Source organism: Pyxicephalus adspersus, chromosome 2, assembly GCF_032062135.1.
Source record: "Pyxicephalus adspersus chromosome 2, UCB_Pads_2.0, whole genome shotgun sequence".
Classification (NCBI taxonomy): domain Eukaryota; kingdom Metazoa; phylum Chordata; class Amphibia; order Anura; family Pyxicephalidae; genus Pyxicephalus; species Pyxicephalus adspersus.
Genome location: NC_092859.1, coordinates 77000061 through 77015776, shown reverse-complemented (window position 1 = coordinate 77015776; position 15716 = coordinate 77000061). Strand labels below are relative to the sequence as shown.

The 15716-nt window shown below is 36.4% G+C and overlaps 1 protein-coding gene and 1 long non-coding RNA gene across 3 annotated transcripts in view; one reads left to right on the top strand and one right to left on the bottom strand.

The window, feature by feature from the left end:
* Positions 1-262, bottom strand: part of LOC140323776 (uncharacterized) — a 29336-nt gene extending 29074 nt beyond the window's left edge. Inside the window, exon 1 of the long non-coding RNA XR_011919431.1 lies at positions 142-262. This is a non-coding gene — a long non-coding RNA (uncharacterized lncRNA). The remainder of the gene's footprint in view (positions 1-141) is intronic.
* Positions 1-8155, top strand: part of GNPTAB (N-acetylglucosamine-1-phosphate transferase subunits alpha and beta) — a gene marked incomplete in the record, with an annotated part of 41025 nt that extends 32870 nt beyond the window's left edge. Inside the window, 8 exon segments of one of the 2 annotated variants that reach the window (XM_072401133.1) lie at positions 695-914; positions 1638-1751; positions 2094-2179; positions 2284-2382; positions 4078-4245; positions 5664-5754; positions 5986-6060; positions 6467-8155. In XM_072401133.1, coding sequence (XP_072257234.1) covers positions 695-914; positions 1638-1751; positions 2094-2179; positions 2284-2382; positions 4078-4245; positions 5664-5754; positions 5986-6042 — 835 coding nt within the window. 2 annotated transcript variants of the gene reach the window in all.
* Between the last annotated feature and the right edge of the window lie 7561 nt (positions 8156-15716).

Here is a 15716-nt window from a genome sequence, read left to right as displayed (position 1 = left end):
TTATGTAGTGGTCTTTGTATTAAACAGAATAATTACTTTGACAAAATTGTTATTTAAACAAATGCAGGTGCAAAGTACCATGTGTATGCTGTAGTTAACAAATCAATAAACCCAAAAGTGCCTAAAAAAAAATTCACTTACCATCAATCCCGCAGGGCAGTCGGATCCATCCAGAGGTCTCTTCATCGGGTCCTGCGTCGTCCCGGGATCTATCCGCAAGCTGGCGCACTGGGTGCCGCCATCTTCTCTTCTTTCTGGTTCTTCCTCCTACATCACCCGACCCAGGCACAAGATCGGGTGACGTAGGATAGAAAAAAAAACTTGCCGATCTCACGCATGCGCAGTGAGATCGGCATATTTTTTTTCCCACGCAAAGGCTCCTTCTGCTCCTCCCGGGATGCCTGACGTAGGTATGCCAGGGGCTTTGTACTCCCATTCATTCTTGGTGGCCTAGGCAGGAATTAGGGGGGTGCTTACCTTTTATGTAAAGTGAAATGTCTGAGTTTAGGTACGCTTTAATCTTTCAGTATCTATTTGCATGTTCCTGTATCCATTTGCATGTACATTTCATTTGAACGTGTAGTGCTACATAACCATAATACATGAAAATAAAATCTTGAAGGGCATTGGCTTTATTTAGGTATGCTGAATGCTCTTTGTTGTGTCATGGGTTTTGATACTATTATCTGTGCAGGTTTCCAGCAGAATTTGACAAGACATCTGCCCATAAAGTGCGTCATTCGGAAGATATGCAGTTTGCTTTTTCCTTTTTTTACTATCTGATGAGTGCCATTCAGCCTCTAAATATCTCCCAGATATTCCATGAAGTTGACACTGATGGTTCAGGAGTGCTGTCTGACAGGGAGATTCGGACACTGGCTACAAGAATAAATCAGTTACCATTGAGTTTACAGGTACGACAATAAAGATATTGCTGTAAAAGCATGGACATGATGTTTTTTATGCGCACATTTCATAGATGAACCCAGCAAGTGATTTACTGTACAACCTTTCAGTATGTAGAGTAGTTTTAAGTTTTTCCAAATGTTGTGATGGAGGGGTTTCTCACTTTTCTTGAATATGCCCTACATATAAAGACTTCAAAGCTCTATTTAAACAAAATACTTACAATATACTGTGAAATGTCAATCATCTATGGAGTGGTGTTTTCTTGACACCTTCTGGGGTATAAAAGGTGTCATTTTAAGGATACATTGAAGCCTTCCTTAATTTTTTTTTAACTTTTTTGTAAACAAAACAAGTGCTGAGATCACTATTTAATGTATGTGTAATATGTTTGCGCTATATAAATACTGTTTATTGCTACTACTACTACTAATATAAATAAATGCATATGCTGCTAAAAATGACTGAAAATTCTAATTGTCAGCCTCTTAAGCTGATCTGCTGCTTTTAGTAGTTCTGAGTTCCTGAGCTGCAAATACAAACTAAAATTAAAAAAGTATTCCACATCTAAGTTTGAGACCTGAGACATAAAAATAACACTAAAATCATTTGTACAGAATAAGCTAAGATATTTTAGGGTTATTTATCTATAAGCAATAAACATGAACATTTCAACATCTAAAGCAATCAATCTCTTTACTGAAAATATTGTTCATTATTTTTCCTCTCAGGATCTGACTGGATTAGAACATATGCTTATCAACTGCTCCAAAACTGTACAGTTTAATAATACTGAGGATAATATTACCCCGGCAACTCAGGAATCTTATTATGATCCAAATATGGTAAAGTCTGATTTTTGTGACAATTATTGTATATTTTTTGTTTGTTAACCATTTAAGTTCCTGAGCCCTCCTTCACAATTTCCTTGTATCCCAGTGCTGCATTTTCAGTCTAATGCAATGTATTTTTCATATTTATATCAGGGCAGCGTGGGCTTTCATTTGGAAGTAGATTTAGATACATACATTTATGTAACTGTGTCCACTCTAAAATGCTAAAACCTAATTTATCAGTTATTGCTGTTGTCTACTTTACAGCCATGTGCACTATGTTAAAGCTCTTGTATATAACATCATGACCATTATTATATTGATTGTATGCTTATTTGTCCCCCTGTATTACAGCCACCTGTCTCCAAGCAGCTGGTAACTAATTGTAAACCTGTAACTGATTTGATCCGGAAAGCTTACAAAGATAAGAATAAATACAGGTAAGTCTAGTCTAACCAATTATGCACCAATAATTTATACAAATGTGTTTGACTTTTTTTTCACAACTTTATTACAAATAATGCTTTTTACTTTTCCTTCCTAGATTTGAAATTATGGGAGAAGAAGACATAGCATTCAAGATGATTCGTACTAATGTTTCCCATGTGGTTGGCCAGTTAGATGACATTAGAAAAAACCCCAGGTAAAATCACAACCATAATCATTTGCCTTTCCAAATATATTTTCTATGTAGGGCTTATTCATACTATTCTTGTACTCTACACAATACATTGCACAGAACCTTTTTTGTTATATGCATTGAAGTGTGTTGACAGCACAATTTCAAATGAATGGGATTCAAAACAATACACTTGAATGTAGGACAATATGCCTTGATGTAGGAAGAGGCATGTGTTGCTTTAAAGCAGAACTAGAACTTTTGACTAAAAAAATTACAACCAGACAGGTCTTTTCCATTGCCTCCCTTCTGTATTAAAATAACATTTCCTGCCTGGTCACAATTTTTTTAATACACTCATCTGTCTTCATTTTATCACAGCACTGCCATCTTCATCCATTTTTCTTTCGGGTTCTGATCTTTGATTCGCCAAGCTGGGAGTATGTAACACCCATGTATGTGAACAGGCAGGTATGTTTTATTGCAGAAGGGACATTGCCACCCCTTCTGCAATAAAAAAAATCTTACCTGATTGCATTTTTTATTTGCAGATTTAAAGGTCCACTTTAATGGTGTAAACCGTTAACTCCTGTCAATTGTCAGTAATGGCCAATTTACATTCAATATGTGCATTGTACAAAGAATAGGCCTTGCTCTTTCCTTAGGCTTAGTCTACACGGACTGTTTCCCCAGAGTTTACACCAAGCGTTTAAAAGCCCATGTTTGAAATTCCAATGAGCTAATCTATACCAGGCCTTTTCCTTAAACCATGTCTTTGGGCGTTTAAGATAACGCTCCTTGCTGCTTTTTAAAAATTTAATACATTTGAAAACACATATAAACACCTAAATGCCTAAAAACCTCAATAAAAGCCCCCATTGAGGTCAATGGAGCATTTATATGTGTTTTAACACTTCTTATGAAAGCTTTTATTGAAAACAATGGAGGCTTTTACAAATGTTTTTAGCAGGACTTTGAAATCTGGAAGCACCTTTTTTAAGGGGACCCCCAGATCTCTGCTGCCTCACCCACTGGGGTTTTAGTACAGAGGTCAGGAGTCCCTCGGCTGTGCTAATGTCATCAGTGCAGTCGTCGGAATCATCCTTTTATAGTGGGATAACCTTTAAAAAAAAAAAAAAAGATCAGTACAGTTAATTACCAATCGTATACATAAAATAACTTTCACAATATAGTCTGTCTCCCTATTTAGAGGCTTTAAAACACTTGTAAAAATGCATATAAACGCAGTAAGAGCATTTATATGCATTTTAAAAACAGTCTGTGTACACCCAGTCTTAATGACACTTCAAGTCCAATATAAAGAAATATTGTGAATCTCATATTGTGTTCTAATCCCAGACACTGTTTTCTTCTCCAAACCTTATCCTGATCTTCACAAAAAAAAAATATCAATCCAGTGTGCTTTTTCAGCATTCCCTGATAGACTGCCACTCACAATTTTTGCATAAACTAAGTCAAATGCACCTTTGCCTCCACCCTGAGGCTTGTTGTTCTACTCCTCTGTTTGCAATTTGGAATAACAAGTACTACCAGCAATTAAAGAATCCTGCACATCACAAAAAAAAGTATAAACCACATATAGTTTTTAAACTGTCAGGGTGCAGAGCCCAAAAACTGTTACGCAAGTTTAACTTCAACAGGAGTAGGTGCTTTCTATCAGACCTGGAATTATATTAAGAAGTTAATATTCCTTCCTAGGAAGTTCATATGCCTGAATGACAATATTAACCATAATCACAAGGATGCACAAACGGTTAAAGCAGTCTTAAGAGATTTCTATGAATCTATGTTTCCGATGCCCTCTCAGTTTGAGCTGCCAAGAGAATACCGTAACCGTTTTCTGCACATGCATGAACTGCAGGAGTGGTAAGTAGTTTTGCTGTTTTGAATTCAGGTAAATTGCATCTTTGACCCAAACTTCCAATGTTTGGGTCCTTTTAAACAAAATAAATGTTTTGTAAAGGTTTATAACGATCTGTGTTAACATTGGCTGATGATTGTCAGGGGCTCAGTCACCACTGATAACCACCAGCCAGTGGGGGCACTGCAATATAAACATCAAGCACGTTGCCAATGTACACGGCAGCCTTTTTAATTGTCAAATTATGCATGTCACCTTACATACTAATCACTGGATTGTACTGTTGAGCTATTGTATTATATTGCACATCCTTCATTTAAAAAAAATGCCCAATGCCTTCTGCCTTTTTCATATTGAAAAAGGTTTTAAAGCTTTGGTTCTGGGCAGGGGCATTTGTCTAAACTAAATCTGCCCACAGTATGCCTAGGAATATTTTGCACCACTGCCAACAGTAAAATATACTCCTAAAATGTAGGTACTGGCTGTGATCCATACGGATTTGTGCAGCTCTGCTTCCAGGGCGACAGAAAGCTTTCTGTGTTCAAAGTGTACTCAGAGAAAGCCGTTATCTATGATGTACTTGTGTGTTTATCCTTCTGAACTCTTGGCAGAGCAGAGGATATACTTCAATGATAGATTATAGGCTCTGAGTAATAGTAAATATAGTGTGCTTTCTCTATTTTCCTGACCTTTAAAATTCAGCCTTTAAAGCTGCAAACCTCTTGGAGTTTATATTTTGTAGACATTTTTGTCTGCAACCTGGTGATCTGTGAACTACTTGAGATGCCAGGGACAGTTTCCAGACATAACCATCGAGGGCTTTTTGCTGACTTTACCATATAGAAAGGAGGAGATAAAAAGAAAAAGTCGGAACTAAGAAGTTTCTGGTAGCTGTTGTTTAAAATGTAACAATAGGGGAAGTTTAGAGAGGAACTTGCACAACACAAGCATCAGAAAATACATTTCCACTAACTTCATGGAGTTGTCTCTAGAAACTTGCAGTAGGGGTTTAAAGAGAACTTAAAGTACTGAATAACAAACTTGTTTTCATTTTAAATGGAGAACAGAATAGACCTCCGTTAGTTTTTTGTCCTTAGGGAAATTTCCCCCTCAGTTTGACCCCAATGGAAAATGTTGTCTGTCCTGCTGACAGCTTAAAATCTTTTCCCTTGCTTTCAGTCACCAGGACATATACCTTGTATAGTGAATTTTCCTAACAGGAATAAAAATCTAACAGTTGTTTAAACTCTGAATCACTGTATCCAACAAAATAGGCTTTAGGTACTTCAAGGTAAATGTTGCTCATTGATTTTTATACATTTTGTGCTTGGAATTGCTGTGGTTGTGCAGTTTTCCCATAATACATATGTGGATTTATTTATTACCGTTTTATAAGAAATATTAACAAAATCTGTTGTTTTAGGAGAAGTTACAGAGACAAACTAAAGTTCTGGACACATAGTGTACTGGCCGCCTTGATTTGTTTTACAGTAATCTCCTTTTTTGCTGAACAGGTAAGTTTTTACTTTGTTCTAATTACAAATGCTACATTCTTACAGTGATTCATTAAACAGATAACCTTATCACTGTGGCAATATATCATGTTTATATTATATTTAATGAAACAATTACACTGAAAATATTTGATACATTCATTTACCTGCATTATGTGTTTTGGTTCTTTGATCAGTGTTTTGCTGCATGCTGTTTGCATGTACTTTTCAAATATCTTTTGCTTCTCATAGAGTGCATGGCATGTTTCTCAACCAGGGTTCTTCCAGAGGTTGCTAGGGGTTCCTTAAGCAATTTGTGCCTCTCAGGTCAGTTTAACTGATATCAGTGATCTTTTTTGGCTATTTCTAAGGATGACATTGTTGACCTTGGCCAACAATCCAAAAGGCATTCTTCCTACTGACTACCACACTAATGTACTGTGTTGTGGATATTTCAAGGGTTCCCCCAGGTTAAAACGGTCAAAAAACACTGGTGTATGGTGTTAGAATGCAGCTCATCACTGTACATATTACACTATGCAGTGCGCTCAGAAATGTAAACGTTTACTGGTTTTCCCACAGGATGAGGATGTTTTGGGGGATTCTTGCACTTACTGCACAAATAAATGCTTCTAATAATATTTTGTAACACTCGAGAAGGATGTAAAGAGTAGTTTACATACATTTTAATGATGAAATATTATTAATGTAATATATTTTGATTTATTTTTAGTTGATTGCGCTAAAAAGAAAGATTTTTCCCCGGAAGAGAATGCAGACTGAAGTGACCACAGAACGGAGTAAAGTGTGAAACATTACAGATTTTTGACAACTACCTCAAATGAAGGACAGAGAAATATCAGAATCTTATATCAGATGAGAAATCCACCTAAATTGTGATTGATGACTCCAGTAATAAGTATTCTGGCTGCGATCAGGTTTTTTCACTTAAGTATTATGTCATGGGAGGTTCATCCTGCAAATTCAGGCATGGATGTGTATGAATGCACGTACTGGTGCCAGCAGACGATAATGTGAGGATATGAACAGCTGTAGGTCACATGTAACACACTGTTATATCTGACGTTTCAAACCAAAGGATTGTGAAATGACAACAGATTTATTTGACGTGCAAATGTCACCTCGATGTGGGCGAATTGAACCCTACTTTCGGTTACGTATTTTAATATTTCTTCCAGCACTCCTTTTTTTTAGACTGTATTTTTGTGTTTTCAAATACATTAACTACTTATTGCAATCTTCTAAAATGGATATCAGAATTGTGTGACTTATGAATGTATTTCTATGTGTAAATAACCAGTCAAGTGCCTATGTACAGATCATTCCTGTTTTGTCCTAGTGCTTTGTTCTGGGTGTAAGCAAATGTTTAGTTTTTCCCTCTCAGAATCCACTAATATTTACGAAGCAATTCGGCATTTTTGGAGTATCTGAATATCATATCATAATATTAATGAATGAAGGTGATGAACCTTGGTTTAAAATGAGAAACCTGGATTGGGAAAAATATATGAGCTTTCATTACTGTTCTCTCCTAAGCTGCTAGATGCCTGGTGGTGGGATACCTTGGTTTCAATACATTCTGAGTCATTGACCTGGAACATGCTTGCTGCTAGTCTGTGATAGAAACTGAAAACAGGCAAGGAACCAGCATTTTTAGAAGGAGGCTAATAATGACAGCCTCCATGCTTGTCTCATGACGACTAATAAACGTGGTACCAAGCATAAGACTAAGTATAAGAATATAAGGTAAACGCACACAATTGTTTAGTAGGTATGTATCATCAACAGCTGGTTGTTTGTCATTGTTTAGAAGGAAAAGAGAACCACTCAATGGTTTTGTCCTTGTAGTAAAAATTGAAAAAAATAAACCATATTATACAATGCTGTTTTATTTAGCAGTAGCTCCCTGCATCCACACTGAAAGATCAACTTTAAATACCCTGATATGTTGTTTTACTGACAATTTTATCTTGATTTGCACCATGTGAGCCTTTCATACAACTAGGTTTATTTATCAGGCAATTATACTATATCTGATCAGGTAATCCTGTCTAAAAAGCTATTTTTTTTTAAACCGGTTTCAATAAATGGTATCACTTTTTAGCTTTGCTTTACTATTTTGGACATGGGCAAATGTGACTCCGCTAAATTGGGGCTTATTTGACAACCTATCCCTGTCTTGGTATATCATTACAGATCTTTTACAATGTATAATGGTAAAATATTTGGTGGTAGTTTATCTTATTTAAATGACCAATCTCTGTAGATCAGTGATGGGAATTGATGAACATGTGCTATGTTAACTTGAAGAGATGTAAATAGAAAAGTTGTTAAAATGTAAATAATAGGAAAAGTTACAATGGCAAAAGATGTCATGCAATACATTTTCTGACAAAGTCAATTGTTGTTGTGCTTGTCATTTTCTTTTCTGTTTACTCTGGTCCACTTAGGAATATTCCTGTAAAATATACTGTACAGCTTTTTTTTCTAGACATTTGACATCAGAATATGAGTGTATAACTTGCTGCTAGTTACTGATCTCCACTACAAGACTTTTGATATTTCTTATCATGCATATTATCAAAGTCAAGGGAATACTGCAGAAGCCACTATGCAGGAATCACTTAAAGCCTACAAAGGAAAATATAAAAGCACCCTAGGTTCAAAATGCACAAAAAGTCAGTGGATAAACATAACATCTCTAATAAACCAGAGACTGTTAGTTCTGCAAATCTATTGATATGGTGGTAAATCCCAGACCCAACATCAAAGCCAGTGTCATTCTGAGGTCCCTATGCTAGCATCTTACAGCCTAACCATACTGTCCTGGTGATAAGACTATTTATTAATATTATTATTATTATTATTAATAATAAGAATTATTATAAACTGGATTTATATGGTGCCAACATATTATGCAGCTCTTTACATTAAATAGGGATTGCAAATGACAGACAGATACAGAATGTAACACAGGAGGGGGAGAGGATCCTACCCAGAAGAGCTGGAAAATTTGACCTGGGTGTAGCTCAACAGGTGTTCTACATGACAACCAAGACAAACTGCTTACTATGTTTCTATTGTCATCTATGTTGCTGGCATGCATTTATAGACATGGTAGCCAGAAAATACAAGGAATACAGGGGCTATTGACCAGGTGGATGGGGACAGGGTTTGATCATGCTTTTAGGCCATTACCCTGGAAATGTGGTGCGACTTACTTAGTACTTACTGGAGGGTCTGCCCAACTAAATCTGAGTGACTCACCTATTCGCATTCTAGCATAAGGCGCTGCCATCTTCCTTCTCTACTTTCTCCTTATTGGCCATACTGGCCAAATCAACTTGACACACGCAAGGGAAGCTGGGATTGCTGCACAAGAACATTATCTTTAGGCATTGTTTTGTGTGAGAAAACCATTTCATGGTTTAATCTGTTGCCTACCCAAAAATGATCCCTATGTTTTAGATGGGATATCAGAAGTACATAAGTTAATAGCAGCCACCAATCAAAACATATAGATTAGAGGACAGTAGTAAAGAAATGATCCACTGAGCTGGAAACTATGATCCTGGGTTGGAGACCATGTGTAAAGGATCTTTTTAAAAGTCTAATTCCAGGTAAAACTTTATTTTAGTGTTGGATAGCCTTGTGAAAATCCTTAAATATTCTTATACTATTTTATTACCGTTTTCACCCAAAGCGAGTAACTGTCAGCAGACGACAACGGTTTTTATCCTTCACTATGTTATTGAAAAAGAAATGTGTTGCACTTTGTGTCCTTATTAGAAAAGTTTTGTCTGGATTTGCTTTTTAAATGCTGCCTGATTATTAGAGCTAGCTGTCACCTAATTTATACATTATTTAATTCTGTGGATGGAAATGTATAGGTGACCCGAATCACTCCTGAACCTTTTTACAGAGGAGAAAATCTAGTAATTTTTTTTTTAATCATGTGTGAATTGTTGGGAAATTATAGTGGATTGTCAGTTAGTGATTATTTATTAATACTTTGTGTAATTATTTACATTGGAATGACAATTTTTAGTGGAAATGTTTCAAAATGTAAAACGAGAACCGTTTATTTATTTTTTTGTATTTGAGTTTTTGTCACTTTTAGGCAAAAAAAAAAAAAAAAAATGCATGATATATAAAATATTGTGATAGAATTAACTAAGGCAGAGGTCTCCAACCCCCGGGCCACAAACTGGTGCCATTGAGAATAGCAGAGCAGTGTAGTTGTTATGGGCCGTAGCGACATTTTATTCAATGTGACCAGGCGGTGCTGTCAGAAAGGTTGGTGACCCCTGCACCAAGGAATTAAGGCATATGTGAATGCACAGGGTTCAGAAGTTGGTACGAGATGTATACTTGTATACAGGTAAGTGCAGAAATTATAACATATGAGCTCTTACCTTGTAATCTGTGAACTCCTGGACCACTCCACTACATACTGTATGTTCATACTGATGTTCCTTACAACAGAAATAATTGCAAGTATAAAAGCTAAATGGCAAAACAAACATGGATTCTATAAAGCTGTAAGTTGAAGTGGACTTTTTTAGTAACTGCACAAATAAATTCTTTACATGGCATAATATAGAGTAAGGGTATATTTAATTTTAAAAAAGCTACACCTCCCTGAACAAATTACTGCAAAGGCTGACATGATGCTGTCAGTTTGCTGCAGGCAATAAAAAGCATTTTCTCTGTCTCCTCACAGTAATCAGATTACAACATAATAACTTTATCTCAATTCAAAAGCTGCACTAGGAGATGATCTGAGTCAGAAATCCAAGATCCAGAAACATCACATGTACAAGGATTTATGTGATTGTGCCATGTCTACACCAGTATTTCAGTCCAGTATTTCAGTCCAGTCTGGAATGTAGATGGTGACCATGTATGTTATTAGACTAGTACTATCAGGTCTCTTGTAAAGGTAATGAATACCTGGAAGAGTTATGCTAACACATTACCTGGCATACAAGGAAAAATCACTTTCCCAGTGGTGTCTATAACACCCATTCAGCCGTTAAATAAATATCTATAATGGTACAATAAACAGTTGTGATGTGTTTATTACAAACTAATAATACAGCACTTCCTAAAGAATGGGGTTAAGTGAGTAAAATACCATTCAGCAAAATAATACATATTCAATACACAACCAACATTAGTATATACATAAGTCTACGAACCAATCTCCAAAGTACAATTAATGTTAAGTTGAGCCATATGTATATAAAGTTCAATGAATTGCAATGCAATGCAATGTGTTTCACACTCCCCTTATTCAGGTACAATCACCAGATTTTGTTAATAAAAAACATTTATAAAACTAATTCTTCCAAAAAACGTGCTAAGGACCCTGTAGTCAGATCCAATCACCTCATAACAAAACTCTAGATATTAATAACTAATCACTGTATGGCTCCATATTTTGTGAAGATATTCCGCATCTTCATCATCCATTTTCACTGCCAGTGGAGATGAGAAATTGGTGACTTGTAGAAGTTTAATCACATGCCATTTTTGTAAGTGATAATATTATTTTCATGTTTTCTACACTATGCTAGTGTGCATTGATTTCTTCATATCTTTGCAGGTTTCAGGGCTCTCCATTCTTTTATACCATTGTATCTTATACTACATTGGACTTACTAACCCACTTGGACTGACTGTAAAATTATTGTTATCAACCCTTTAAACTCAGAACTACTCTGGTGTTATTTACATTCACTATTGAACAAAAAGTTTGCTTCCCATGATTAAACATTTTATTTTCAAAAACATGTACATTGCAAGCAGTTTGTAAGATCATATTCATATACATTCATTACGCCATTAATGCCTGTCTGCTGGGAGTGGAAGATCAGTTGGTGCTAAACTAGAGTTCCAGCACTACAAATATGATGTGTTAATCTATTCTGGTGTCAGACACATTAGTGCTACCCAGGGGTCAGGGGAGATAGTACATTGTAATGTTGAAGTCATATCAAAACGGGTCAGGATGGTTGCACATTCTCACAGGTTCAGCAGTAACGAGAGCTATCTACATGGCATTCAAAGGCTTTAAAGCAAAGGTCAGATGTTGCCTTGGATGCTCTTGTAAGCTTAGAAGGCACTCCGGATCAGGAATATGGTATTTTCTAGGACAAGTATTCAACAAGAATGTTCAAAGATGTTGTTGACATATGGATAAAGATTATTAACATATCCTTCTAGTCTTGTTGTGACTGCAACTTACCCAAAAAAAGCAGGTGCAGACTCTTGCTGGTAATGCTATAAAATAATAGTCAATGAGCTCTAATTGCCCAAGTTGTAGTAAATGAAAAGATTTTATTGTAGTAAAAAAATTTTTTTTTTTCATACTATGGCATCCATACTTGTGCTTTTTGTGCTCCTAATCCCCCAAGGGAAGACATTCTTTTTATGTCTGATCTCCCATTGCTGTGTAAAATATCCAGGCAGGAAATATGGATTAAAGAGCACCAGTTATAATGAGTAAATTAAATATTTACTAAAACTGTGGCTAGGCTCTGGTAATTTAATTATAAACTATTTATATATTCTTGAAATGCAGAAAACGGGCTTTAGCCATTTGATATCTTTACTAGAGGATGTTTACATTGTAACGTTTCATCAATACCTCTTGTTCCCAGTACTGCTCTCACCCATGTAGATGTGGTTTCTGTGAAGTGAGCCTTCATTTTTAGTCTTGCCCTAACAAGAATCAAGCTTATTGCCTCTCCCGTGGGGGTCAGCATGGGCATTTTTCAGCCCTCCAGTGGGGTTAGACGCCCCTGCACCAAAAACAACTCAAGCAGAAAATAATTTTTTAATCAGCAACCCAGATATTTTTGCTGTAAAACCGGCCCTGGCAAGCCTGCTATTGCCTTTTCTTCTCCTGCTTCAAGTTTGTTATCACCTTTATTCCAGAGTTAAATAATCTTTTTTAATGTAATAGTATAGTCAGGTCCTAAAAATATTTTTGAAGAATATATATGCTTCAGTAATATTTGGAGTTTACTGCTCAGTTTAAGGAGCCAAGTAACATGAATACATTGCAGCAATACATAAAGCTCAACCACACCTTTTATAGTGAAATCTGCTAAATTTCTCTTTCCAGGTATTTTGCATGAACACATTTTTTGTCTGAAAGCTGACCATCTTCTTAACTAGTCTCATTAGACCTGTTGAAAGTTTAAGTCACCATATGTTCTGTAGCTTGGCTCTCCCCGTCTGTCACAGTGATGGAAGGGATTAAACTCGGAACTCTGTTTACATGATGTGATTACATCAATGCGCCTGCTGGTTCGTCTTTCCATATAGTCATTCTGTAATGTTTTATTTTAAGAAAATATACATACCATTTAGCACACACAAGTAATTCTAGATGTAGTGACATATGGTGTTAAAAGTATCAGTCATGTACTATTGTTATCATTAGGTGTATGGCCTGTAGAACAAGAGTGCAATAAAACCTCCTAAAAGTCTTTCATATTGCGTCAAAGAAAAGACTTTTCAGACTTTATTTTACTGATAAGACATATTGCATGTTTGTGTATAAAAAGAAAACAGAACATTTCTGAGCAAATTTCAAAGTTGATCTGCAGCCAGATATAAACATACCCAAATATTCAAGGTATATATTCCTATAAACATAATAAAATGTATTTGTAAATGCAGCTTGTTTAAGTACTTATAAAGCCTCCAAAAACCAGTGGGGTGGTCAGCAATCAAATATGTTAACAATACCATGCTAAAAGGAGAAGAGGGCAGAGAAATGATGCATTGGTCTGCTCCTTTACTGTCCAATCACAGGCTGTTGGCAGGGAAGTGAGCAATCTGTATTGTATAGCTGCAGGTAAATTGGGTCTCTGGTTTGGTCTGCTGTCTGGCAGAGCTGTGTAAGCCTCAGAGCAGACTGGACGAAAAGTTATTTTGCAGATAGAACTGTATACTGCCAATATATTACAGGTTGACAATTGAAAATCTGGCTATCGATAATCCAAGTCCTTCAGTTTACCGGCATGAATTTCAGATCGCATTTTCAATACAGGGACTGCAGTACACTGTTTGGCCACAAGGTTTTCATGGCGCTGTTCTGCAGAAACAGCTGTTAGGTTTTGCTTGCTAAACTAAATACACGTTGAGACGTCCCTGCCTGCTCCCCGGAACTGTGCCAGATGACCGCCGCGTGCTGCGAGAGGAAGGCTGGCCTGTGTGTGGAGTTAAGTATAAAACAAAAAAATCCAGAATTTTAAAAAATCTGACACTCCTCAGGTCCGGAGGTTGCCGGATTTTTGAATGTCAACCTGTATTTTCAACTGCATACTTGTCTGCTAAGCTAAAGATATTCCAATAAAAATGGTCAATATTTTAAAAAGTGTCCATAAACACTATACCCGTAATGATCTGACTAGTTCAAAACGTATTTGGGAAAGGCATAAACCCTCATATAGCCTAAGCATTCATATCATGTCTTAATCAAACAGCTTTTGAGCCACTGTTGCTATCAAGAGCTTTATGGGCATCCACCTACTTACCACAACCATCCACAGGGCACTGATAAACGTAACAATTGTTATTTTTAGGCATATAAAACAATTCTTCATGACTTTGGTTGCTTACGTAACCCCTCTCTCTGCCTATTGCCCTAAAATTAACCAATCATAAGAAAATCAAAGGGGCTGCTATTGCTGAGCTCTCCTGAAAGTTCTAACTGCCCAGCACTCATCACCATCCTTATACTTCAATACTTTGAGCCACTGATAATAAACATATATAAAGATCAAGCGAGTCAGAACTCCCTTGCTGTATAATTGTTCCTAATCAATGACTTCAAATATTTAACCAGGAGGATCAGAAGTCAGCCACTGACTAATTCAACAATACCTGAATCTGTATTTCTCTCATGACAGTTTTCCTTTAAACATATAACTGCATGCTTTGTTCTTGGCTGCAGTACAGCTTGAAAAGGCTGCACAAAATGAATTATAGCCACTGGGCAGTAGACATTTCAGTTTTCAGTATACACCTATGGGTCAAATCATCTGGAAGTGTCTCTTATCTTATGAGGCTGCAATAGCCCATCCCTCTCCACAGAACCATAAGGCAGATATCTCTTCCTGTCCTGTACAGCGGTACATCCTGTAAGCAGAGAGAGCGATGAGTGATGAGGGGAAAGGTTAATCAAATGGACACAGGAGGACTTATGTAATAAAAACTGTTTATATTCGGTGGCACTGCAAGCAAATAACCTTATGTTTATTCTTCCCTCTGTGCGGAGCTGTTAGATCACTTTTGGCAATGCTACTCTTACACAAATATAAATACAGGTAGTCCCCTGGGTATATACAATACAGGGACTGTAGGTTTGTTCTTAAGTTGAATTTGTATGTAAGTCGGAACAGGTAAATATATTTTAATAAATGCAATTTAGGACAGATGTTTGTCGCTCCCATCCCCCCTAGAGCCTGCACAGGTGCGAGCAGGAATCGTATCTAGGAGTTGTCCGTATGTAGGATGTCATTAACTCGGGGACTACCTGTAATAATTATATATTTATTAATAACACCTTAACAAGTAATACAATAGATTATGTTTAAACATCACTTGCAGACTGAGTATATATTTGATAATGCAATCACAGGAATCATAAAAATAACTGCTGGAGGAAATAAATACTTAATAGGTGGTTACTGGTTTTGTTACTAAGTAACATGATTTTTTTATACACATTAGAAAGGAGTTCACATATAGTTTGAAATGACCATTTCTGGGGTGTCAAACTCAAAAAAACAGAGGGCTAAAATTAAAAGCGAAGACAAAGTCGGGAGCCAAACTTAAAGTTTATTGAAAAAAATTGAGGACATTTTTCCTTCTCAGATATAAAACTTTTTCATATGGAAACAAGGAGGTTTTACTTAACATTCAATCTGGAACAAGCCTATAAT